Source organism: Anas platyrhynchos, chromosome 21, assembly GCF_047663525.1.
Source record: "Anas platyrhynchos isolate ZD024472 breed Pekin duck chromosome 21, IASCAAS_PekinDuck_T2T, whole genome shotgun sequence".
Classification (NCBI taxonomy): domain Eukaryota; kingdom Metazoa; phylum Chordata; class Aves; order Anseriformes; family Anatidae; genus Anas; species Anas platyrhynchos.
The window spans coordinates 5,482,502-5,509,622 of NC_092607.1; the positions used below are offsets into that span (position 1 = coordinate 5,482,502).

At 49.7% G+C, this 27,121-nt stretch overlaps 1 protein-coding gene across 1 annotated transcript; it reads right to left on the reverse strand.

Moving 5' to 3' along the window:
- Window positions 1-8,340: 8,340 nt before the first annotated feature.
- CHMP4B (charged multivesicular body protein 4B) lies at window positions 8,341-26,915 on the reverse strand. The gene is made up of 5 exons (XM_038166281.2): window positions 26,612-26,915; window positions 13,601-13,778; window positions 12,698-12,812; window positions 12,162-12,288; window positions 8,341-9,156 (listed from the first exon to the last, which is right to left on the reverse strand). The coding sequence occupies exons 1-5, from the start codon at window positions 26,805-26,807 to the stop codon at window positions 9,083-9,085; spliced, it is 690 nt and encodes a 229-aa protein (XP_038022209.1). The 5' UTR covers window positions 26,808-26,915; the 3' UTR covers window positions 8,341-9,082.
- Between the last annotated feature and the right edge of the window lie 206 nt (window positions 26,916-27,121).

Here is a 27,121-nt window from a genome sequence, read left to right on the forward strand (position 1 = left end):
CAGGCACAGTCCCCTCCGACATGGCCGAGCACAAGCCATTACTTCTGTTCTTCAAAGCTCATTATTCAGCTCTAACGAGCAAATAGATTTAATTAAGGAAATTAAATATTTATTTGCATCTGAATTTTAAGTAGGCCTTAATGGGAAACCACTGCAGGGAGCCCTCCAGCAGCAGCCATGGGGCTGAGCAAGGAAGAGGAGAAGGAAGAGGAGGAGGAGGAGGAGGAGAAGGAAGAAGTAGGCACAGCTGCCTGCCTGACCATGGCAGACGGGGACACAGCCACCCCTGTGATGGTGGCACCGACCTGGGGAGGCCCTGCCCGTGGCCTCACCCCCACTGGTCTTGACTTCAGTTAGACGTGGAGCGTGCTGAGTGCCCCGAGGCTGCCCACTGCTCCCTGGCCAGAGGAGGAGAGGCACTTCCCAAGGCGAGGAAAAGGTCCCCAGGGTGCTGGTCACCAGCGCAGCACTGACGTTTGTGGGTGCTCCTGCATCTCTTGTGATGCTCCTCCAGCTGCTGTCTGAAGGCTCATTAAGCCCTCACCACTCCCATGCCCTCACATTGCAGCTGCTGTCAGGATTTCCCAGCACACCAATGCCAACCAGCACCCCCCGCCCCAGCTAGGGAAGCCTCCTGCTAATTGGAAGTGGGAAAAACAACCAGAAACGGGTGTTGGAACAACGCTGCCCTGCTGCTGAGGTGCCACCAACGACCAGGCAGCTCAGCTGAACGACAAGGACAAGGCGAGGTGGCTTTGGGGCAGAAAGAGAACGTTTCTCATCTCATCTCATCTCATCTCCTCGCAGCAGAGGCAGCCTGGAAGGCAGCGCAATGCAAGGCGATGGTTTAATGCGTCTGGATAATGGTCTTGCTGAAAACACCCGCTAATTAGTTAAGTGGTACCCAGTGTTATTAATTCGGCAGCTCTGCCATCAGCAATTTATTTGTAATAATAGTATTCCCTCTGTAACAGCATTAATCAAAATGGATTTATTAAGAAATTAAGAGGGAAGGGACATTACCTCCCTTGGGAGCACCGTTTGGCACTGGCTTTCCTCACGGCGCAGATTTCTGTTGTTTCAATTCTTTGTGTTACATCCAACATTTCCTCCCGACATTCACACCAGGCGGAAGGGCACCACCGAGTCCTGTTCTCCAAAAAAAACCCCTTTCTCCCCCAGACAGAGCTCCGGCTGCACCCCAGGTGCCTGAGCGGGGCAGGTGCGAGGCGCTCAGCCTGCCTTTCCCTTCCTCCTCATGTTTGCCACGTTTTGGTTCCAATTCGTTAAGTATGAGTTGCAGCCTGAGTAATTACATTTGTCTTAATTAGCGTGTACTGCCACACAGCGCCGCACTGAGAGGCTTTTCTTCCGTGACTGGCACCTCGCCGGGGATGCAGCCCCGCACCCCCAGCGCGCGGCCCCCCACTGCTGCCAGCCGGCTGATTAAACAGGTAAATGCCTCCTGCACCTGTGCCCAGAACGAGGTTATGAAGTTAGGGCCAAGCAAGGATGTCGGTTTTACTATTTTAACCTGTTTTTTTTGAGCCTCCTCCATAGCAGAAGCTGTTCTGCTCCACGCGGATGTGACAGGAGAGAGACCTGGAGAGGATGCAGGTGGGGGGGTGAGAGTCCTGAAAGCTTTCAGGGCGATGGTTTCAAATGAGACCATGAAGTCCTGGCTTGCAGCTGCCGATGAAGACGGAGCTGCAGGGCAAAGGATTTTCAAGAAACTCTCCCCATGCTGAGAAGCCACCACGGGCTGTGGAGGGACTGGAGAGAGAGCGAGGAGGTGTGGGGGGGTAATCAAAGGAGCAGAGATCAGGAGGATCACTGGTGATGCCCAACATCTTACCAAGCAGCACAATGGGACTTTAAAAAGAATAAATTATATAATTATGGTTAATTTATACTATAGATGCTCTCTTGAGAACCCACCTGAAGCACAGGAAGGGGTGGGCCTGTCAGAGCGGGGCCAGAGGAGGCTGTGAGGGTGCTCTGAGGGCTGGGGCTTAAACTAAAAGAAGGCAAGTTTGGGTTAGATGGAAGGAGGAAATTCTTCATTCCCAGGGCGGTGAGACCCTGCCCAGGCTTCCCCAGGAGCTGGGGGTGCCCCATCCCTGGGGGTGCCCAAGGCCAGGCTGGGGGGGGCTGGGGGCAGGGGATGGCCCTGGGGGGGCTTTGAGGTCCCTTCCCACCCAAACCCGTGCGCTCTGGGCTCTGAGGCCTCTCCCCACGCCTCTGGACGGGGTGCAGGGAAGGCAGCGACGTGGTTCACACTGAGCTTGCTTTCAGTCTCAGAGCTGCTTATTGCGTTTCAGATTTCCCAGGCAGCCAGCTCTGGGGCTGAGCACGGGGCTGCTGCTGTTAAAAATGAGCTGCCAGGCGCTGCCAACAAGTCAGTGACTTTATGAAGTCGTTAACCAGTCGATTGAGATCAGCTTTCTCTTCCCCTGCCACCCTGCTGCCATCCATCCCGTCCATCCATCACTCCCGGCTCAGCACATCCATCTCGGTGCCCCCGTGCCGGTCCCTCGGGTACATGCGGCAGCGTTCGGGTTGGGTGAAGACGCTGCGGAGGCTGTGGATGAGAAATCCTGCTGCCTCACTGCATAAAAAGCACACTTTTTGATGGAGATGGGTGATTTAACCCCCGTGTTGCTGACAAATGGAAAGCACGACTGGGGGCTTTCCCACTCAAGCGCTGGGATTTTACCTCCAGGACGCAGGCCCTGGCCCAGCTCTACCCATCGGGTTGCAGGGCGATGTCCCTAAAGGGACTAAAGGGGACACCCAGGGTGTCCCTCTGGGGGACATCGGGGTTGTCCGGGGGTCTGCAAGCTGCTGCCCATCCCCTCTGTGTTTAACTCGGTGTTTTTCTCTCTTGGCAGCCGCGCAGGGCACGGAGATGGCACCAAGCGCGCTGCAGACAAAATGAAGTTCTCTGCAATGGCACCAGCGGGATTATGAGAGCTTTGTCAATATTTGCCCAGGATGGAGGTGAAACTGAACCGAGTGAGGCTAAGAAACAATGTCAGATATTGGATTGTAAAGTGCAGTTGATAGCCCACAGTGGCAGCTATTGAGGTATTACCAGCTGCCAAGCTGAAAAGCCTTTTTTTTTTTTTTTTTTTCTTTTTTCTCCTGTTTCCTCCCTTCCTTTGTATTTTAACTTCAGGTAAATTGATCGCGAATTACACATTGTACAGCCACAGAGCTGGCTGGTACAGAAAACTGGCAACCTATAATAGGCTCAGCAGGGCGAGCTAATCCGCACGCTGCTTCCATGCTAATGAAGGGAAAAGCAGCAGCCGGGGCCGCTGGGGCTCGACCCTGCCCGCTCTGCCCTCCCAGCCCAACGGGAAGGAGGCAGAGGAGCCACAGAAGCAGCACGTGAGAATCCCAGGCCTGAATTTAAATATTGCCATCCTCAAATTGAGCTTGGGTGGTGGAAAACTTGCTTAAAGCTCTGCCACGGTTGTTCTGCACAGCCTGAAACCACGACCTCAGTGGTGCTCTTGCTGTCTGTGCTCGTGGGATAGGGCTCACCGTGGTGCTCCATCAGGGCTGGGTGGCTGTGCCATGACACGGACGAAATTTCCATTCAGATGGAAAGGGCTTTAGCACCTGCTCTGTGCCTGCAGGCAGCAGACAAAGGGTGAAAAAATCCCAGCAGGGTGACACGGGACACCCGCCGAGCTCCGGTGTCCTGCCCGGTGTCACCCAGGCTTGTTAGGGTTGGGCACAGCACTCCAAGAAATGGCCCACGTTACGGCCCCACAAGCAGCATAACGTGTCCGTAAGAAGCCATATGGCAAATTTCCACTTTGTAATCTTCCCGCAGAGGGGAAGGGGAGGAAGGACTGAGCTGGACAAGGCAGTGCCGTGGGCACAGGAGGAGCACGGCCAGCCGGGGGCCAGCACGGAGCCACAGGCAGCCCACGGGTGGTGGCTGCGGTCCCCAAGAGGGGGCTCCTGTGCTGCTTTCCCCACCGATGAGGCAGAAACAATTCACTGGCATCGGCCACATCAATCGTGCTGACAAGCCTGATCCCCCCCCTGCCATCAACCACCCACTGAGGCACCCCAGAACAGCAAGAAAGAGGGCTCAGGGCAGGACCCCGCCTAGTTCCCAAAATCCAGGGCCAGAACACCCCAGGGGACACAGGGCCCCAACGCCACCGCTTCCCCACGCGGCTGCGTCTGTGAAGGTGCAAAACTGGGCTCCACAACACTCAGTGTGCCCCAGGAAAATGCTCCTGGAGAGGCAGGTGACACCTCCATGCTCAGTAGCTTCTCTGCCAGGTGCCTCCAGTGTCCCCAAGCCACCCCCGGGCAGCGGTGCTGTCCCCACCACCCACCAGGACATGGGAGCCAAAATGCCCAAGCTCCCCTCATGCAGCCCCGGTGGTTTCCCAGGCCTGATGTCAGCCTTGGAGGAAGAGGGAGATGAAAACGAAAAGCAAATGAGGAAAAAATGGTGGTTTTTTTTGTTGTTTGTGAACAGTTGGCAGCCAGCTTATACTCCCTGTGCTTAAAACCCCGTCCCTAATTCAGAGGAATTTCACACAGCTCAGGAGAGGGGGAGAGGCCGGGAGGTGCTCCTGGACACATCCCTGCAGCCCCAGGGTGCCCCCAGCTCCCAGCGCTGGGCAGGGAGGTGCAGGTGGAGCTGCTGCTCAGCTGCCTGGCCCGAGATGCAGCTTTGCCTCCAAGCGTTCAAGCCCGATATTGCACCGGGATGCAGCCAGAGCTGCTCCTCCTGCGGAACCGTGCTGCTGAGCTGTGTCCGTGGGCACTGTGAGCAGGGTGGGGGACGTGCGTGCACCCCTGGGTGTGTGCAGGCTGCTCCTTTTAGAGAGCAGCAACCTGCACGAGGGGTTTCATGGTGCTTTGTACCTGTTGGTAGTACCTGGACTCCTGAGAGGTGTATTTATACCTCCATCTAGGTGTCTCTCTCTTGCTTCCCATACCCTTATTAAATCACAAGTCCGTAAACTTCTGGAGCACGTTTCTAAATTAGAACAGAACGCCCCGAGGTGGAAGGGAGCCCATAGAGCACGGAGCCCAACTGCTGGCTCTGCACAGCACCACCCCAAAATCAGACCCACAGGACAGCTGATGAGGGATGCTCGTGGCCACAGCTCTGGGACAAGGCGTGGAAAGACCTCAGCGGGCTCCCAGCACACAGGTGAGACAAGGGGAAACCTCCGGTGAGGTCCCAAAACGCAGCCTCAAAGCCCTGCTCGCTGCCAGCTCCAGGCTGGGACAGAGCCAAAAAGCCCAAAGGGAGGGGTGGGAGGCTGCTGGGAGCCATGGGGAGGCATCACTCTGAGTTAATGGCCCTTTGTGTTTGAAAATTAAATCAGGAGAGCTCCTTTATATGCCACAGGGCTGAGAGTAAGCTGAACGCAAGCAGGATTTAGAGCAAGGAGAGCTTTCCAGATGAACAGAGTGCAATTCTGTCATAAGAACCAAAATAATGATAAAAATAACTAGCAAGGGAGAAAGGGAGCCGTGAGCACAGCATACAAATGTCAAACTCCAGCTCCTCTGAGCAGAGCCATAATAAAAGGGTTTAACCTATTACATCGATTAGCAGAATTACACCTCTTCACTGAGAACAAACCCAATCCCACAGACGGGCTAATTTCATGAACACGCTGCCTTCGGAGCCTTCAAACAGGCCAATGGCTTTTAATGTGAGGGCTGAGACTAAAATAGGTGGCTGCAAGGGGAGCAGAGGGAGTCACAGGCAGTGATGGCAGCTCTGGGGATGGAGGGACATGGCCATGGTGCTGCCCCTGTCCCCAGCACCCCAGGGAATCACAGCCAAGGGGCTCTGCCCGCGCTGGGGGTGACCTTCAGGCAGGGGAGTGATGCAGGTCCGGCTGGGACAGCCCCTCAGCTCCTGCCTTCCTTGTGGTTCTCCAAGCTGGAAAAGCCCCCAAGGTCCCAGACGCCCCCCGCTGCGCTGCTGTGGGCAGACACCAGCAGGAGGCACCCAGGGTGCCCAGAAAAACATCCTGGCGGGCAGCAAGCACACCCTGCTCCCTGCTGCCCCCCCTTTTCCCTACCTGCTCAACCCCAGCCTCTTCTCCCTCGGTGGCTGCCAGTGCTGCCCAGCTTTTTCTGGAGCAGCAGCGCCTTCCCCTCCCAAGTCCTCAGTGCTCCAAGCACCAAGGAGTAAATTGTGTTTTGCAGTGAGCATGTTGCCCCCCCGCTGCACCCCCAGGTGGCTCCCGGGGGGCTCCGTGCTCAGCTGCCCCCCCAGGACACACGGTGGGGCTCCTGCTGTGCCTGGAGCTGTGCAGCAGGGCCACCGCTCCTCCTGGGGCTCTTCACGGCCCTCAGCAGGAAAGCTCCATAAAGGGCTTCCCAAGAGCTCCTTACTAGTGTGAATTAATAGCTTATAACCCATCAATTAAGCAACTGGAAAGTTCTTTGCCCCAGCAGTGCCTGATGTAGCCCTCCTTCCCTCCTCTTATTTAACACTGCACTGGAAGTTATCACACAAACGGCTGCACCTTACGGTATTCCCAGAAAGAGTGCCTGCTGGAGACGAGGCCAGGAAAGGCACAAAGAAAAGCCCTCTATACATCTAAAAAGGCAAAGATCCAATGAGACTGAAGCCTAATTTTATTCCCAAAAAGCAGTGTTGGGCTGAGCAATGGATTCTCGTTGCTCCTGGGAGGGAACAGTGCCATCTGCTGTGCCGACACGAGCGCTCTCCGGCCCTGGGGCAGGACAAGCGCTGAGGTTTGCAGACAGCTGCTGGAAGCAGAGCCCTCGCAGCCACTCTCTGGTGCAGCTTCTGCAAGGGTTCTTTGTGCTGCTCACCCTGTTCTGAAGGGAGGAAGCAGATCCTTGGTGTGCTCAACTCCTGAGCCTTGAAGCAGCCACGATGCAGCAATTTTTTCCCCAACTCCCCTAACCCAAACACACAGCATAAAAAGCCCTGGTTTCTCTACCTGCATAGCAGAGGTAATAGCCATCCCGCTGCAGAAGGTCGAGAGCATCATAAGGGCAAAGCTGTGAGGAGGTCCACCAGCCTGGACTACATTTGTGCCCTACTTTAAATACAGCAGTATCCAAGACACAGGCAACAGTTTGAACTTCTCTGTTGGAAAAAAAAAAAAAAAAAAAAAAAAAAAGAAGAAAAAAAAACACAAGCAGGATTAACCAAAATCTGAAAATATCCAGATCCCAGTTTTCTGCTTGCCTCCTTTAACAATTAACAGCATGGAAAATAGGAAAATACCGATGCAGCTGCAAACTGAGGTGCCCAAGGAGGGCAAGTTAATTGAGCGGTTTGTTGTCAGGAGACAGACTGCCTCTCCTGGGAAGGGAGAAACTCTGGGCACTGGGTGCAAAGCTGCAGAAAGCCTGCTCACCACCGAGAGCTGCTGCCTCCTGTGCTGCATCTCAGTGTTCTTTACAGCTACGTTTTGCCCACAGAATGAGCCTAAGCAAGGCAGAAAAGTTTCACTCTAAGAATTTTTGCTATTCCCTGATATGATGCACAATATCAAGGAATCCAGTGATATCAAAGCAGAGACAGAGTGATCAATCCTCATACATGCTAATAAAACGTAGGATTAAGAAACCACCCTATCATTTCTCAAAAAAAAAAAAAAAAAAAGTTAAAAGAAACAAGATTGTCCCAGCCATCTGGCTAAATGTAAACAGGAATCTTGATGCTCTTTATTGCATTTTCTTGCTGTGCAAACCAGGCTCTTCCTTGAGTTGAAGCAATTGGCTAAATGAACAGGAAAGAAAACACGACCCAGGAAACAGCTGGGTTGCCAGGTGGTGCCTCTGTCACTCACAGGTTCTGAGCTTCTGCATCAGCAACCTTAAAAGCATTAAGTGCTAGGGGACTGCTTTTTCCTCTCCCAGCTAAACCTGAACATTTCTGCTAAGACACTTCACTGCACTTGAGATTGTCAGTCATAACTCCTATACAATACCAGAGCTTTAAAACGCATTTTGTTTGCACACTGTACAATGGGAGTTATTTCTATGACAAAAAAATACAAAGCCAAGGCTCTCAGCCATCCTTAAACCTGTTGATTCCAGTATTAACCCAGCTTTCATTTCTCTTTAGTGTGGACTTTGACACTGTGCCCCAGAAGATTATTAGAGTAAGAGCTCTGAGTCCTCTGGCAATTTTGCTCAGCTAAAACTCTAGTTTTATACAACTAAGCTACAGTTATACAACCAACATTCAACTAACTTTAAAGAGTAGATGTCACTCGTGCAGGAAGAGGCCAAATGGCACTTACATAATGGACTCGGATAACTTCAACATCATAAGGAACTGATGGCAGTAGTCACAGATGAAAATTAATCAAGATATTTAATACAGTGCAATCCATAGTAGTTTCTTAATTAAAATAATTGTGTGCATGTATCTGAATGGGTTATTATCACAGAAAAAGCAATAAACATCATAGTGCTATGTAGAAAAATGTACAACTGAAATTTAAATCTTCCCAACTTCCAAGATGCATTTGTCAACTGCAAATCATTATCACCAATTAAAATGGGAATAGTGACTACGCTGCTGCGGTGACAAACACAAGGCTAGCCACACATCAGTAAAGGGATATAAACATAACTTGCAAAGAACTAAAAACCTAAAGCAATCCTGCACCTAAACACAATAAGAAGCCGATGGTGGCTTACGACTTTTCCTTTTTAAAATGCCTTACAAGACTTCTAAACACACTTAAACTGACTTAAAATTACAGAGTGTTTTTCAGCTTATGTCAATTTAATATGGCCCAAACTTTTGAAGATGAAGATCCAGCAGTGGCATTAGCACAGTCCAAAAGCCGAATGTTTGATTTTGCAAATACCTTTTTACAGAAATTCAACCGTACAAACCGCAGGCAATTCCTCCTGCTCCTCCTTCTTTCCTCCGTGCAGACCTCACTATGCAGAAAACAGCAATGCAGTTCCCACTGCTTCAGGTTAAAATTAAAAGTAAAGACATTTTGCTTATGCTTTCTCCTCAACACAACATATTTGCACCCAGAATAGGTAATCAAAGTCTTTTTCCAGCCATTTACTGCTGTGGTTACTGCTCGCCTGCCCCTGCCCAAGCTACCAGCTGTTTCATGTCTTCATCCTCTTCTTCCTCTCTCTTCTTGGCTGCAAAATATTAAAAGAAAACCAGTAAGTTAAGAAAGGAAATCTTGACAGAACCCTACAGCGTTCCCATTTGTTGGGGGAGAGAAGACCTAACCAATAAATGAAGCACCAAATGCCAGGTGAGGGGAAAAAAAAAATTACACAAGACTTTTTCAATTGAAGGTACCTTCTGAAAAGCTACTGTGGGCTAAATATTCTGATGTTGCCCCTTTAATATGAAAAAAACATAGGAAGAATGCAAACATACATGAAGGTCAGGATGAGTACACCAGTGGCATCTACTGTTTTCCATAATCACCACGCCACAAAGGAGCAGACCCTGAGCCCTCAGTTTCTGAGCCCCTCCCAGAAGGATTTAGTTTCGTACAGAAACCTATCTCCTATCTCCAGTATCACACAGTCTCCCAAACAAAAACAAATTCCCTTACTCCATCTGTAAGTCCTCAAAGCCCAATAAAACAGAGGTACTGTGTTTTGGTCTAGCTGAGATTGGAACTGAGAGACTTCCAACTCTTGTGTCAGAAGAGTCCAACTCTTGGGCTGAAGCTACCTAGCACTAGCTCTGTGCTACTCCCCTCCTCATGCCATGAGCACCAGGACTCGGTTTCGTGCAGCTACTAGGAAGCATGATGCTATCATGTCTGGTCCTTTCAAGGGACCAAACCATGCTGTTTGTTACGATGTTACATGATAAATCTGGTTTCTGCAATTAAAACAATCCACTTAGCAAAATATTTTAACCAAGAAAGAGCTGCAGTAACTTTGGAAAACACCCAAAAAAGGGATTTCCTTTTTTCAAAAAAAGGTGTTTCAGCTTCAAAATCACTCTGCTTCAAAAGGGAAAAAAAAAAAAGTGTCAAATAATTAATACTTAGAATGGCTTACATAAAGGTTTCATTAAGATGATGCAAGAGGGAACTGAGTCAGCTTTAAGTCAAACTCAAAACCCATTCCTTGTAAAGATTTGGAATTTGTTTTTCTAAATTAAGATCTTCCGGTCTCCACTAAACAAAAACAGCTTCTGCCTGGATTGTTTCAGACACCCATTTAGTTGGCAGACAACAACAACAAAACTCGAATTCAGACTGATTAAGTCAAAATCCAGACAGCTCCTGAAAACTGGAAAAGCAGGAAAGCTCACAATTGTTTTCCATCCACTGAAAAGAAGGAAAGAGTCACCTCTGCTGCAGAAGACACACTAAGCATGCCCCTGAGCTGGTAGGAAAAGCAGTCCCTTTGGAAGTCTGGGCCATGGAGACCAAAAATACTTTTGACCCCAGTCTGTATTAAGTCAATTTTAAGTGAAAAACAATGAATGAAAACAAAAGCACACAAAATGAAACAAACAACAACAGGAAAAAATCCACCCAGCACCATCCCCAGAATCCCAGGTTTTCCAAAATGCTGGACTCGAAGGCAGCTTTAAGTAAGAGGGGACTAGTATGTCATTCAGAGTAGTGGGATTCAAATTTCCATGAAAAATCAGCTTAACCAATCCTGTAAGACACTGTTGCACACTCAGTTTTTTTCTATGAAAAACATTCATAATTTTTATGATTTATTATTTTAAGTGGTATGCCTACATAAGTGTCACGTTATGCTGTATAGCTGCTGCAACATGTACAATTATAATGCCCCTGACTAGTCAGCAGTCATTACTAGCTAATATAATGCAGAAGGTCTATTTAGTCGGTATGTTTTAATGTCCATATCCAACCAACACTAAGAAAACAAACCTCATCAAAACAGCTATGAAATAAAAAGGTAATGCCCACATTTATTTAAACGTTTCCTGCTGCTGTTGGATCTGAATTTGGATTGTCTCAGGCTCCAGATAGTTTGATGGAATTCACTCCTTTCTCATCAACACTTACCAACGATTCTGCCTAGCAAAACAGAACCAGGAAAAAAGTGCAAAATCGATTACACTGAAACAAAACAGAGCACGCAAGGAGCAATCTTGATAGCATGCCATCTGAAGCAGACCTTGTTGTTTGGTATTGTCTGCTGCTTCCCAAGTCTTTAATTAGCCTGGAAAGCAGCAAGATAATTTTACAGGTACACTGACAACTAGTTGGGAGTATTTTTTTTTGTCCTCCGTCTTTTTGGACCTTTTTTCCCCTCCTAAGCAAGCACACAAAATAAGCCGTAGTCTCTGCAGCTCTACTTGTAATGCCTTATGGCAGATTTAACAAACTGGGTAGTAAAGCTTCACATTCCATTAATACATGTCAAAGGTTTTCCCACTCAACTTTAAGTCACGAGGTATCACTTCTAGTTCACAGAAAAATGATTAGGTCAGATTTAACAGCAGCTTTGAACTGTGTAAATACTAACACTTCTTGACCACTCTTCACATTACATCACCACACCCATTTTTGCTAGGTATACATGTTCTAAAACTGTCATGACCACAAGTCTGGTACGGTCTGGCTTGAATACGTGCAAATGTCAGACAGAGGAGGCAACCACGGACTCCAAATAGGAGACTGAGGATATACAAGTGAGTTCCTCCCAAAAGCCAGAAAAATGGGAATAACATTTAAAAAATAAACAGCAGCAAGGAAGCATGCTTCAGTGTGGATATCTGAACCAGCCTGGGACTAATTCTAAGAGCTAATTTGCTTTCAATTCCTTTCCTTTTATATCCACGGTCTGTTTGTCAATATTACTTCCCTGCTGGATCAGCAGTGACTGGTAGAAGGTTCCCCCTGGCTTCCTTCTTCCACAACTTGACTCTACCCTGAGCATCATCTAGGCTGTGGATAAACTGGAAGTGCTAGAACAGGTAACAACTGTTCTTGTGATAGTTATTAATTCCCATAGTTACTGTGAAAGGCAGGTTAGCTCCTTGAAGGAACGTCACCAGATGTGATTTTGAACTCATGAAGCTGTTTCAAGCAAGGTGTCTGTGCTGCCTGTAGCTCAGATTCTTAAATCAGAGGAGCTAGAATTTAAGTGAGTGTGCGTTACAAAAACCCAGGATGTTTCTGGTCCATAAATACCTGGCTTTGATGGTATTGCTATTGAGGGCACGTTTGGTAGTGGTACTGTCTCGGGACCACTTATTTCCAGCAAGTTTTTGTCTAGTTCTTCTTGTTCTAGTTCCTCTAGTTCCGCCATAAGTTCATCCTAGTTTTATAAAGGAGAGAAAAGAAAAAGAAATTTTTAGATCATATTTATTATCAAGCAGATTTAGCTGGTCACGTTATCGCAGAAAAGAGCTTAATTGCACAGGATCAGAGCAGGAGAGAGATAAGGAATCTGAATCTTTGTCTGAATTCCTGTATTGTTCTCTTGTAGACTGAAGATGGTGGGGAAAGCAGTGAAAAAAGAAGATAGTGCAAGCCTAAATGTTATCAGATCGAGTCATCCAGACCATTCTCAGCATAAAATCAGGTACACAACTGCTGTATGTACTGGTAGAAACAGCAAGTAACACATTCCAGGAGAGATTTTATATCCCAGTACTATAACTAGATACACGCAGCATGCAGATATTAAACGATTTCACTTAAACAGAGGAAAATTCAAAGCATACCTCATCAAAATCTTCCCCAAATCCTACTGGCTTTGAGATGGCTGTTGAAATCTCATCTGCCAGCTCTTGCTGTTCTGCAATGTCTTGCATTAACTCATCTACTTTATCAATATCCCTGTAAAACAAAAGGAAAGAGTAGGCAAATCAGGCACTTTCCCAATCAGCACTTATGACCGTATTTCCTGTTTTCTATAATAATGCCACACCATGGTGACATTTCACAAGGTTCTTTCTCAAAAAATATTTTGCATGCAAGTCTAAGTTCTATCTTCCTACACCTCACACCCTGATCTCAAAACAAAACTATTTTTTTTTTTCTACTTTTCCCAAGAAGCTTAGCTCACAGCAATTATATACAGAGACCTTGTACAAAGAGGTTTTGGGTTGTATTATGACATTAATAATAATTTGCTCTGTTCCCTAATCCAGCATTATTATATTACATCTAAAATATCTGCTTTTGGAACAAGTACAACATTCCCATAATGTAGTTTACCTTTAATTACTGCTACATACACAAACTCCAAAGAAACTGCTACAAATGCAAATTGCAAAGAAAGAAGTTTAACTCTCCCCCCTTGAGACTTAAAATTCTTGCTGTTGTGAGGTGGATCTGCAGTGGTACACCCCCCCCATTTGCTTTAAACACTGATGCTAGCCTTCTGTTGGACAAAGTACATTTGCCATTATTTGCTTGGCATCATATGACATGATACCAAACTGAGAAAGTGTTGGTCAACACACAAATATACCTAATATTTTAGTTTTATTTAAGTTACAGCCTTTTAAAAAGATTTTGCTACACTCACTGTACCGTTCTTTAGGAAAAACTTGGTATTTAGCAGCTCAAGCAAACACCAAACTAAAGATTGCTACAGGCAGAAAAAGAGGGGAGTAACTTACATGTTGTCGTGAGCAGCTTTCATGGCTTTAGCAGCAAGCCCCATGTTCTTAAGCACTTCCGTGTTCGTGTTGGCATTTTCAAGGGCTTCCCTCTGAAATTCAATTGTGGATAATGTGCCATCAATCTGTGCAAGCTGCTTCTCATACCTTTTCTTACGCTTCAGGGCCTGAAGAGCAGCTGATCAACAGAAGGGAAAAAAAAAGTAGGATTTGTGAGATTTGTGCCCCAGACAGCCCCTCACCTTCTGTAAAAAAAATAGTATGAGGTACAGAGCAATGTCTAACATCTTCTATTCTTTGTTTTATATTTACCTCCTTCAAAAACATTGCTCAATTGTGGCCGAACGTGAGCTGCCCATCCATCCCCTGCCTCCAGAAGGACACGAGCCAAGCAGTGACTCGAGGGCTCAGCATGGCCCCGTCAGCCGTAACAGACCACAAGGCAGAAGCCACGTTAGAGCAAACAGCAGGCTTCACCCTGCGAGCTGCTCTGCTTGGGAACACCTCTGCTCGCTCAGCCAAGCGGCACAGCACAGCTGCTGGCACAGCATCACACGAGGTTATGCTGCTGCTGCCCCTGCCGGCCAGCTGAACTCCTGTGAGCTGCAGGGAGAAGCAGCGTGTTTGGACGTAGAGAGAAGTAGTCCCAAATAAATAAACTGTGTGTGGACTGGTCCAGCTCCTCCTGCAGCACTCAGCTCCTCCCAGGCAGGGCAGGCACCCTGGCAGGCAGCAGCAGCCTGGTGCACGCTTGATCCGAGGGCACGGTGACAAGGAGTCAGATTTACACGTGGCCTCACCTGGACATGGTTAAAAGTTTAGTAGGGGTTGTGCGGAGGCAAAACCTACCGAGCACTGTTGCTGATGGACCAAGTACAACACAACGAGAGACAACAACTTCCCTCCGAGGCACTGCTGCTCCCCTGAGAGCAGATTTCTTGCTCACGGTGTCATGGACTTGGTTATACAATACACATCCACCCACTTTAAAAACGCAGCTTGGACACACACCGCTGTTGTGACAGCCTTCCTCTCCGTTTCTTAACTTACAACACTATTTCAAACCTTTGCCTGTCCCTGTTACAATTCCCTAGCAGATATTTTGGAGAGGTGGGGGACTAAAGAGGAAGAAATCCTGGCAGCTTCCCTTATCTCCTCTACTAGAGCCACGATAACTTTGTGACACGCTGAGTAAATTCCTGCACCAGAAGCAAAATAGCTTGTTTCCTCAGAGCAGATTAAGCCAGCAGACACCTCTTGTATTGTCAGATGCCATCTTGAGAAGCTTGACAGCCCTTCAAGATAACACCCTAGCACCCAGCAGCTGTACATAGACCCCCAGCTCTGCAACTGGCTACGAATACACTCGTTTTGATCCTTTTCAAATTACCCCAGCATCCTGGAGGAATAAAGAAGTCCTTTGGGCAGCTGCAGCTTCGGCTGCCAAGCACACTTGGAGAGTACCACAGGCTGCCTTCGCAGACATGATCACAAGGACAAACGAACATCACCTCAGTTGTTCCAGCACAGGCCATTTCGGTGGCTGCCACCCCAACAATCAGCAAATCCCCCCCCAACGAGTGTTGGTGGCAGCAGCTGCAGTTTCCATGTGGCAGGAGCAGGGCATGAAGGGGTCTCCGTGTAACACGAAGGCGTTTTTTGGGACACGACACAGACTCACCTGGAACGTCCCAGCTTTGTGCCAGGCACAAAGCACAGAGCAGCGCGTTACTGGCACTTTCAGTCTGGTTCATGCTGCACTAATTGCTTAATTAAAGATATACAGAGTTATCTTAGGAAGATAAAACTGTTAATAGGCTGTGCTTATACACTGACAGATGCCAGGAAAGCGTCAGATAGCAAAAGAACAATTTTTTAGTGAAGCCTTTGTGCATTAAGGAGAATTATAGGCAAAACCAGGGGGTTTATAACCATTACACAAACCCAAGCACTGTGATTTACGTACAGTTCCCCCCCTGTAGCTTTCCCTGAGAATAGCCACGGTTTCTCTACACTTCCTGCTTACGTACTAAGCGAGCCCTGAGACACCAAACACCACGAGCATCATGGTGACAGAGCACGTGGTTGGGGTGTATCAGGGGTTGTGCAATCCTACCCCTCCCTCCGTCCCCAGCACGCCAGCTCAGCGAACCAGAACTGCGCTGCCCGGCCTTCGCTGCCTTCCTTCCGTCTGTCCTTCCTTTCCCGTCTGTCCTTCCTTTCCCATGTTAGCAGGGGAGAAAGTAAGAGAGATCAAGGCTCCTGCTTTTGCAGAAACAAGCTACGTACTCCTTCAACACGCAGGGCCAAGCCCATGGGTCTGGGCTGCAGCCCCACCACCACCAGGCTCGGCGTGCCCCCACTGCTCGCCCCCAGCACCAAGCCCAGCCGGGGCCACGAGGTTTCTGCGCCCCCCCCTGCAGCGAGGACCCCTGAGGATCCACCCTCCCCTGGCCTGGATGCTCACCCAGACCTACTGGAAGATGAAGCTGTAGAAATCCCTCCATGCTGCAGCCAGCAGATTAGAGGGTCACAACTCCCCACAATTTATTTTCATCCACGTTCCCTTGCTTAACTATCCCCACGTATTGTGTTTATAAGTAGAAGATTTTATTAAGCTGAAAAAAAAAAAACAAAACACCAAGTTCAGTTCGGTCACCCACATCACTTTCACCCTCCAACTCCGGGCAGTTTGAGTCCCACACACAGCCCAGCAGCGAGAGGACACGTGCCTCTGGGGTCTCCTTTCTGCAAGCAGTGCTGACCCCGTGCTCCCCACGTCCCTGTCCACAGCTCAGCCTGGACCACAGGCAGACCCCGCAGGCCACTAACTGATCATTTCTGCCATCTAACAACAAGCAGTATCAATACAAATGCATCTACTTTCAAGTGAAATACTTAAAAGCGTGTGGTTTTTTTTCCAACCTTGTTACAATTAAGTTGGTTTTCCACCTCCCTCCTAGGACTGACTTCTTAATTTTCAGGTGTCTCTGGGGCTATAAATTGTCCACGTTGCTGTTAACTTCACAGAGCAGTGGTATCAGATGGAAGCGTACAGCTCAGGGGATGATTCTGGTTAGATCTATAACTACTTTATCTCCGCTCTCCTATTTAAGTGTCGATTTCGGAGGACTGATGAGCAGCTCTGCTGCTTTTATCCCGCAGAACAGCCCTCACCACCTGCACAAATACCTTGCGCTACCAGAACTACACATTTTTATTACATTTTCAATGAAGTCAAAGCTATAAATACTTCCTCTGAAAGGAACTGCATTAAATCTTTCTCCGCAACATCCATTTTCAGAACCTGAAATACATCCGAAGACAAGCCAGTTGGCTTCAGAACGCCCTGCAGCACGACGGCGTCTCACACAGATGCAAGGCACGGACGTGCCTTTGCAGTCGAGATGTAACACAGCCCAGCTCTGCTCTTCACGAAGAGGCAGCCATGAAAGAGGAGACCTCAGGACCTGCACCTCTAATTATGCCTTTACTATTTCCAAGACAGCAATTAAATCGGCAGGCAACGCAATTCAATACCCACCTGTAATTGCTGCGGAACTGCCTCAGCAGGACCTGCAACCAGCTATTAAACCCAAACCATTTATTCCCTGACCCTGCCTGACGTGCCTCGCTTGCGACCCAGAACCTGTTGCTAGCACCCTGGCAGCAGGTTTCTCTAGAAGGAGCTCGTCACACGCAGAAAATGTAGATCATTTCCTTACCCTGGAATAAAAAGCTGTATGAGACTGCAAAATCACCAAACCAGCATCCCAGAGCAGCTTCTGTGAAGCGCCTGAGATTCAGACACTCCAAGCAAACAGGATTAATGCTTTTCTCATTGGGACTTCCACCAAACTGTGGGCGATGCGTTTCTTACGAGAGAATCTGCGTTTGTGCAGGACGAAGCACAGACAGGCTGTGATCCCAACCCATCAGCAGTGAGTTATCCAGCAGTGGGTCTGCGCTGGATCATGCGGTGTGGCTGGGATGCAGAAGGCAGGCCCGTGATGCCAGGCCCTGCACTGAGCCCTCACCAGCTCCTCGGCACAGGACACGCAGTGAAGGACAGCAGGCACGGGAAAAGGAAACACGGTGTCTGCTCAGAAAGCAGCGAGCGGGCTGTAGCATCACCCTGACAGCCTTCCCTCATCACGTTCCACATAAGTTGTTAGGTAACGCCAGGTATTTCTCCTCCCAAAAAGCAGGAAGGCTTCAGATTGGGGTTAACTTGCTCTTGAATTAGCCTATTTCTATATAAAAACAGCAGCACCACTTCAAAGCACTGGCTGCTTTAGGAGGGGATCTTTTGGCTTGCCTTTTTCCCCCCCTCTCCTTTCTTTTTAGGTCAAGTCTCTCGCAGGAATCACAAAAGGACAGCGATTGCTGACCCATCAGAACAAAGTGACAGATGACCAACTCAACCTGCTGAACAGCGTTGGATTCGATGCATCGATGCAAGCAGCATGGTGGTAGGCTTAGAATTAACTATTTAAAAATAAAAATCCTAAGATCAATGCTTATCTTCGCTTAATAAATCAAAGCAAACCCCGTGATAGCAAAAACATTTGATGGTTACACAAAGTTAGTTTTCACAAGACAACAGCTAGAGCCCGCTAGCACTAACACAGGATTTTAGGCAAATTTCACAACCCCCAGCCTGAAGGGGGACAGTGGGTGCTCTGCCTCCTAACCCCAACGTGCAGGAGGGTATCCAGACACTTTAAATACCCTCCAAAACCTAACAGCGGGTAACAAAACTTATTTGAATTTTAGTAAATTTATCAGCACTTTTCATAGGCAAGTACCCACTGGAGAAAAACCAGAAATGTATATTATTATAATTAAATTGGAAGGTAATACATTTACAGCCAGCTGGGTGACTCCTGTTACCCATTAAGAGCTGGTGAGCAAGCTCCAAGGGATCTTTTCCATATGGCAGTTTGACATATTCCTCGCCTTTATTACCAGCTACAGCTGGGACATTGGACCCAATTTGCACTGATAAAGATGTAAACGGTCAGAGCTCTGGGTGAAAACTGCTTTCAATTTCCTGCACGGAAAAACACGTGCACAAGCAAATTTGAAGAAAATTTCACAGCCTCCTTAGGAAGTCAAACTTTTTGACATATAAAAATGCGTTCCTTCTTTCCTTTTCAGTCTTCAGTTGCTGAACTGCAAAATATTAGTTAATTTTTTGCGCTTTTTTTTTTTTATTATTACTTTTAAGTTTCCTACCTCCTTGAATTTCTGTGGTAGCCCTCCCCAACAGGCCAGCAGCAGCTTTATGCTTACTGTTCGACCACAGAGAGCAAAAAGAAGGCACAACAGCAGCCAGGGCTCCAGCACAGCTGATAAGCAGGAACTCATGTTATGGTTTTCAGCCACTCCTCTGTGCGATAAATGAACATTCATGAGTGAAAAGGGCAGAGTCGTTTTGCCAGACTATCCTCCTCTGTCTGGGCTTACAAGTCTGAAAGAGCAAAACAGTTCACCCAAATAATTTCACTTTGTTCTCAAAAAAAAAAAAAAAAAAAAAAAAAGCTATCTGGAAGAATTTTATGTAATTTTTAAGATATTTCAACCTGTAAGTAAACAATTATTAATAGAGCCAATATAAGCCTAAAATCTCCCTCATAATATTTACAATAGTTTGGGAATGAAATAAGAAAAAGGGTCAGAGCAATCAGAAGTTAGCAGGATAATAAAAACACATTTTTTGCTAAGTAATACTGCATTCAGAGAGAAAAAACTGGCTCAGAACATCAGTAAGTCCATCAAAAATCAACAGCCCTGCTGCAAGTAAGTCCTGCTTGTACACTTGCAGGACAAGCAGTGTTGATGGGGTACTTACGCCCACAGCAACCCTACTGAAAAAATGCTTTTAAATATCCTTAGTAGGAAAATACAGACTGGTTTATACAGAAACAAGAACTCAGGACTCCTTTTTCTTGGAGCTCCAGGCTCTGCTGGCAACAACACATCTCAGCTTGAGGAGAGCAGGAGGACCAGGTGCTTCAAGGAGCACTGGGAACGGTGGCAAAAAACACTGGGGAGTTTCACTGAGCTCCAAACCAGGCTCCTACGGAGCTCCGGGCGTTGTGAACCCGGGGAATTTGTCCTGACTGACGGCTCACAAGGTGCACACTCTCTGCCTGCCCACCTCCCGCCTGTAACTGGAAGGAATGGCACAGCGATCTGGTAGCATTACACCAGACACCTGAAACAGAAGCAGAGGAAGATGGGTTAATAGCTCTGATTGCTGCAGCTGGGGTGGGGGTGATCTCACATCCGATTTTTTCAGTTCTCTCTGGCAAGAAGAAATGGCAGAATCAGAGACAGCAGCAGAAATGATCGCCAGCCATATTCAGACACAACGAAAAAGTTCCATTAGAGCCTCAAAAAAACATGTATACTGTGCCTGCCGTGTCGTGCCAAAATAAATACCATGAGAGAAGAGCAGAGAGGCTTCCCAAAGGGGTCTTCCTGCCCCTCTCACAAAGCCCAGGCACCAGAGGTGAGGGACTCACGGCACGGCACATTGTACCGTCAGCCCGTCTCTAATTCACCTGACAGAAGCAGCCTCATTATTTTTGCTGCTGCTGAAAACGTGGTTCCATCTTCCTGCTGCTTGCCTAGGCAGAAAATATAATCATCAACAACATCCTCGCTGCCCTTGAAATGGGATAAGCAAGAGGCACCACAAAGCGTAACACAAATTGCTGCCTGGCTGGCAGCGGCCTCCCCTCTGACAGTGCCTGTTAATCTCCCACTCCACTGAGAATTAGCAAGCGGCTCACGGTGTCTCACAAAAATCCCACGGAGATCTAACTTAAAGCAATCAGAAAACACCCTCCTATGCTACAAGCAGACAGAAGGCTCGATGTTAACCCAGCAATGATAAATCCCACCACGCTTCCCAAAATTCCTTCGTAGCTCTGAGCTCAGCCTTGAATAAGCGACCTAGCTCTGAGGCCTGCTGGCTCAGAAGAGCTGAAGGACGCTCGTAGGGGCTCAGCCCCAGCAGAAAAGCCCCAGGCAGCACCTTGCCACAAGCAACCCGCAGCACGTCCCAATGAAGGTGAGAGCAGCCAGGGCTCGCACCGTGCAGCAGCTGGCAACTCATTTATCTGCTCAGGGACCAGAGGTCAGACCTTTTCAGAGCACTTCTGGGCTCTGACAACAACCCTCTGGGCTGTTTCCAAACCCCCCGGTCCTGTTACAGCAGCTAGAGAGCACCCTTGTCCTTCACACTTCTGCCTGTTTGTTTTTTTTTTTGGCGCAGGTACCGGTGCTGGAAATACCTCCTGCCCTTCAGCTGCTCCAGCAGAGCCTCGTGCCTGTCCTGCACGCTGGTGACACCTCTCCAGCTGCGAAGGAACACGAAGCCTTCCAGGGACACTAACAGCACACCAGCTCGGACGAGGGACTGCAGAGGAAGCAAACAGGGCCAGGAAGCAGCACCAAAGCCTGTTCCTAACTGGTGGCCCGTGAATCACCTGCCTACATTCAGCACAAAACGTCAGAGGTCAGAGAAGAGAGTTTTGGTTTTAAGCATCGCGGTGTGGAAGCGGATGGGAGAAAGAGGCACTCAAGCGTGGTTAAAAATAAATTCACATCAACTCCAAGGCTCACACAGGGTAAAGCAGCCGCATTTCTTTCCCAGGGAAGATCACTTACCAGGATCTGTGATGCCCAGAGGATACACGCAGGCCTAAAAGTCCCTTTATGCTGAATGCTTGAAGCCATCAGCACACATTTCCCCCACTACCAGGCCCTAATGCCTCTAGCAAAGCTCCCAGAAAGCAGCCACCAGGGCTGGCAGCAGCCTCCTGTGCCCCTCCTCGAGAGGCGGTGGTGGTTTTGCCCGGGAAGAGACCAGGGCTCTGTCTTTTTTCTCCATTTATCTTTCTGTGTCTGTCTACAAAGCATCTATTTGTTCCCAAACCCTCTCCTCAAAGGACGGCAATGTTTCCTAGCTCAAAGATTAAGCGGCTGATTAAAACTACTCGAGGAAAGCATCTCAACCCAGGCAGAGTAAAAGAAGGCTCCTGCCCTCTCTGAATTCAAACCAAGAAGATTACAACTTCCTCTTGAAGAAAGCAGTGCAAGGGACTGAACTAAACAACACAGATTCATGGTTTAAAAACGTAGAAATACACAAGGGGGGGATGAGCAAGAAGAAAGCACCCCTGCACACCAGCACCACAAGCTCTGCTCCGTGCAGTACCCAGCAGAGCGGTGACAACCAACTTCTCTGCCCGAGCAGCACCCACAGCACGCCGGGACCAGCCCCGTGGCTCCGCACCCCACAGCTGGGGTGGGAGGAGCTGTACTGGAAGCCTAACATGCCTCCTCGCCACCCTTCCTTATACCAGTGAGCCAGAAATAGCCATTTTTATGAGCACAGAAAGCGTGCTTCCGAAGGTCACAACCCATGATTGCAAGGGGATTTACCGTCAAGGCGGTGACTCGGGCACTCGGGCTGAAAATCACCGAGCGAAGCTTGTGGGGCCGGAGCTGGCGAGACGAGGAACTTCCTCCTGGGCACAACCTTCTGCGGGAAGCGAGGTTAAAGGTCCAGGATCACAGAAACCCTTTGAAGCTGATTTCTTTGCTCTCTGAACACCACAACAGCAATCCTCTGGTCAATAATCCTCACTGAGATGATCTCCAGGCGAGCCGTCCTGGGCACTTCTGTCTTTTTCCCTGCGGCCGCTGGGGTAAATCACCCTCTCACCCTCTCCAAGTGCCCCCTAACATCGCTCGCTGTTAGAAACCTGCACCCTACTTCACATCAGTTTGATATTTATACGCACTCAGAGACATTATTCAGAATTCAACAAATGTTGAAGGGTTTCGGATGAAAAAAGTGTGCTCGTTAAGGGCTCTTTAGGATCCTTACACACCGCAAATGCTCCTTGTGGGTTTTCTTCTTTATTTTGTGACTGCTGAAGGACGCCCAGCTAAAGAGAATCCCATGAAAAAACTGTCTTCCTCTGAGTCTCCTTGCCAGAAACGTGTTGGAGAGGTTCAGCTGTACAAGAACAGAAACAGCTCCTCTTCAACATCTCAACAAGTTCTTCTTTGACAGGAATTAAGAATCCCTAAGTTTAAGCAATAGTTTTTAGACCAAGACGCAAAATCCGTGAGACCCTACCTTTAAGTGGCTCATTTGGAGACTTGTTCTTCCCGGGGAATGAAGTTACTGGCTGGGAATCTGTCACCCTTTTTCCAGCTCTATGTAGCTCCCACTGCAGTGTCACCACACTGAAGAATTTCACTGAGGCTGTCACAATATTTAGCACTTCCCTCAACATCTCATCTGGGGAAGTTTCGCTAGTTTGAGAGCTGAAAATTTTAACGTCTTTCATGAATTTTCCAATTCCAACACGGATGATGAGAAGGGGAAAAAGTTGGGGAAACCCCAAAATTACAAAGCAAATCCAGCTGTGCCCATGCCCTTCCCAGCAGCAGCCACCTATTTCAGCACCCCGGTACCACCAGGAAGGTCTGCGGTGCCCCAGTCTCCTGGCCTGGCCACCAGCAGAACCTCCCCGGGGCCATCAGGTGTCCGAGGGCTCTCCCCATGTCTGATGTGAGCGTTTTTAGCATCCTCCAACTGCGCCCTGTCCGTTCCAGGCACTTTGTGCCACAAGTTCTGCTTCGCAGGACACCCGGCTGCAAATCCAGAGAGCACTGAAGTGCCCACGCCACTCCAGCTTTTAGTTTTGCAAAATGATGCGTTTTTGGGTGTCACGAGTAAATGGGGATGTTTGGCTTTACACCCTGCTCCTGCCAGACGTGCAGAGCCTCGCTGCCTGCAGGCCAAGCCACATCCTCCCAGCTCACACTGCACACCGTGCGAGCGGCACAAAGCACCCCAGAGCAACAGGGAGGGCAGCGCTCACAGCTCCAGGTTTTTTTTCCAGGTAAGGATTTCACTGGGGAGAGCACAAATCCATCCAAATCCTGGCAGCAGCCTTCCAGCCAGCAGCATGTGGCCTGCTGTGTGACTGCAGCTCCGAACCCAGCCCAGGAGCCCTTCAGCAGGCTGTATGAGCTAGAGCTGAGCTTACCGAGCTCCTGGAATCCAGCACATGACACACCGCGATAGAAAAAGCCATAAAAAAGCACTAAAAGCAAAGGCAGTGGCTGCCAGCACACCAGGCTTCCCCTCTGACACGGAAGAGAGGAAGGCTGGGCTGCAGCACGGCGTCACCACATCGCAGCTGGCAGAGCCACAGGTTTGGGGGGAGCTTTGTGCAACTTTTTCCACAGGTGTTTTGATGTGCTATCCCCGCTCTCGCACTGAAGCTGTGCTCTCCAGTTCAGCACCTGGAGCTGAAAGCCGACCTGCCCGCCTGCCTGCGGCAGCTCCAGGGTCTGCTGAAAGATGACAGGGAGCATAAAGCCTCGACTTTCAGCTTCAGCTCCCACCCAGCTTTCTTGTTTGGCTTTCTTTTTTTGGCGTGAGGCAGACAACAGGAGTGTTCTCTTCCCAGGAAAAGCCTGAATTACACAGCTGGTATTTAGCTGTGGTTTTGCATCCATTTTGTACTTGGTCACTGGTGCCGAAAAAACAGCACTGTGTTTATTTACAGAGCGGGAGGAGCTGACTAGCTGGCAGGAATCAGAGTTGGTAGAAAATCCATGAAGCGTCAGCCTCCTGCTAACACCTGAATATAGCTACTGCACATCAGCGTGGTGTCAGCTTCTCCCTCTTTCCAGGACTGGGGACCTCGTGTTCGCTGACAAAAGGTAAAACCCAGCAGCAGGCTGGCACGGGACTGCACTGATTTTCTCTGGATCTGATCCCTGGTGGGCTGCTCCTAAAAGCAGCACCCGGCAGGGCACCCGGGCTCTCCCCCTGCTGTCAACTTCCCACTGAGACAACTTCACCTCCAGGTTTCCATCAGAAAAGGCAGGGCACTTACAGAGACAACACCACAAAACAGGCACAACCCAGGTCCTTCCGGCAGGCAGAACACTCACTTGCATCTTTTCATCCCGTTCTAAGGATGACCAACCTTCTCCTTGGCAGTTTTCCACCCCATGGACAACAAACGGTAACCGCAGGAAAGCCGGAGCTGCTGCTCTCCCTACCACACACCGAAAACAGCACCGACGCCTTCGCAGCCACCTGACCTTGCAGATTGTTGCCTTCCCCCTCCCCAGGAGCTACTTGGGTGCTGTGGAGAAGGAATTGGTAGAGCAAAAGAAAAAAAGAAAAAAAACTGCTGCCTGTCAACATCCCAGTGTTTGAGTCCCTTCCGGAGGCACAGCGGTCGTAAAACTGCCACAGCGTGCAGCCAGAAAAGAAAGACCATAAAAAAAAGAAAAAAAAAAAAAAAAAAAACTTCCTAGCACAAGTTGAAAGCCTCCCGTGCCAAGAAGCAACGCAGCCTAAGGACACGCTGAGGACGTTTATACCAGCTGGTTACTCGCTGTAACTTCAGAATTTGACGAGAAGCTGCCTGGTTGCACAGCCCAGACACCCTCCACGCAGACGATGAAAAACACACACACAAAACACGTCCATAACTTCATAAAAGCCCTGCGTGTGCCTGGGGCAGGTGCTGTAAGAAGTTTCTGTGCTTCCCTCTGGCTCCAGGGGTGCCGAAGGAGCTGCTGAACGAGCCTTCAGAAACCGCGTCCGCTTGGCAGCCGAACAAGGGCTCGGTGTGCCAGCAGCACAGCGCGGCTCCTGCCGTGACGCCGAGGGGGCAGGACGTGCATCCTCCCCCCAGGAACATCGCTCCGCGTTCCCCAGGGCGCCTCCATCCCCCCGTGAAGCTCCCTGCCCACTGCTGCAGATGTGCAGGTTCCCCTGCCTGCTTTCCACAGCAGCCCCTGCTAACAACAGCGAGACCTCCCGGCCGTGCATCTTGGCAGAGAGCGGGGATAAAAACCTCCAGAGGGAAATCCAGGAGTCTCAGAGAGGTAAGAAAGCTGGAAGGATTTTTAGAGGTGGGTCTTTTAAAAGTTCAGATCCAATAAAAAGCCAATCCTTAAAAACCATCCCTAATAAGTTAGCTTTTTTTTTTTTGGAGTTGCTTAAAACGTCTCCATTAGATAAAAACATTCCCATTAAAAGCAGACTTTCCTAAGTAAAACCAATTTGTTTTTATTTTTCCCCTAAGTTACAAATTTCCCCTAAGTTACAAAAAGTGACTTCGCACCAGTCACAATTTCCGGATTATAAAACAGCCTGAAGTCAGAGAGAGATAAATCCACACAGCCATGTGACAAAAAGAAACACGCAGACGGAATTTGTCCCAGCTCAGCTGATGAGTGACACCCCGAACTCTGCAGAAACAAACGGCGTGTCCCGAGGAGAACTCACTTCCCAGCGAGCCAGCAGAAACCCACGGGCTCTCCCAGAGCCCAGCATTAACACTGGCCTCTTGGCTCCGGAGAGGAGAAAAAAATAAAAGTTTCCTTGAGGGGGGGGGGGGGGGGAGTGGGGGGGGTTGGCTTTCCACCAGAAAACCATCCTCAGCCCTTCTCGTTTTCACAGCTCCTTAATTACTCCTCGGGATCCTGTTCTGCTCGGAGACCTCAATTAGCCTGACCCAGAATCCTGCAGCTCGGGCAGGTTCTTCTCCCTCCTGCGCCTCCAAGGAAAGGCAATGCCTCCGCTGCCCACAGAGAGGCGTGGGGAGAGGCCTCAGAGCCCAGAGCCCGTGGGTTTGGGTGGGAAGGGACCTCAAAGCCCACCCAGTGCCACCCCCTGCCCCCAGCCCAGGCTGCCCCCAGCCCCCCCCAGCCTGGCCTTGGGCACCCCCAGGGATGGGGCACCCCCAGCTCCTGGGGCAGCCAGGGCAGGGCCTCGCCGCCCTGGGAATGAAGAATTTCCTCCTTCCACCCCACCTGAGCCTGCCCTCTGCCCGTTTAACGCCACCCCCGGCCTGCCCCAGGCCGCAGCAGGCAAACAAGAGGCGCAGGGAACCGGGCCCGGCGGCAGGGCTCACACAAACACCCCCACACACCCCCCCCCCGGCCCCTCACCGCGCTTGTTCTTGGTGCCGTGCTTGCGGGCGGCCGCCAGCTCCTGCTCGATTTTCTTCTCCAGGAACTCCTGCTTCTTGCTCAGCATCTCCTCGGTGTCGCGGAGCCGCTGGATGGCCTCCTGCGGGGACGGGCCCTTCCCGCCGCCCTTGCCGCCGGCCCCCACCCCAAATATCTTCTCCAAGAACCCCGACATGGCTGCGGCGGCTCGGGACGGCTCCGGCCGCGCTCGGCGCTCGCCTCAGCCTCGGCCTCCTCCTGCTGCTGCCGCCGCCGCCGCCCGGGCCGCTCCGGTCACCGCCCCGCCTCAGCGCCCTCCCCCCCTCCCGCCGCATACAACTCCCAGCGTGCCCCGCGGCGCAGCGCCGCACCGCCGAGCGGCGGTCGCGCGAAGGGCACGCTGGGAAATGGAGTCCCGGAGGGGCGGGGCCGGGCGCGGGGCACGCCGGGGAGGAGCGGGCTGCCGGGAGGAACCGGGAAGCGGCCCCCAGAGGGCGGTGACGTCAGCGG

Coding starts and splice junctions, on each gene's coding strand:
- CHMP4B (XM_038166281.2), bottom strand. CDS start 26,807: ATGTCGGGGTTCTTGGAGAAGATATTTGGGGTGGGGGCCGGCGGCAAG. Junction 13,779..26,611: donor CGGCACCAAGAACAAGCGCG/GTGAGGGGCCGG, acceptor TCTGTTGATCAG/CTGCTCTTCAGGCCCTGAAG. Junction 12,289..12,697: donor TTGGGGAAGATTTTGATGAG/GTATGCTTTGAA, acceptor TTATAAAACTAG/GATGAACTTATGGCGGAACT.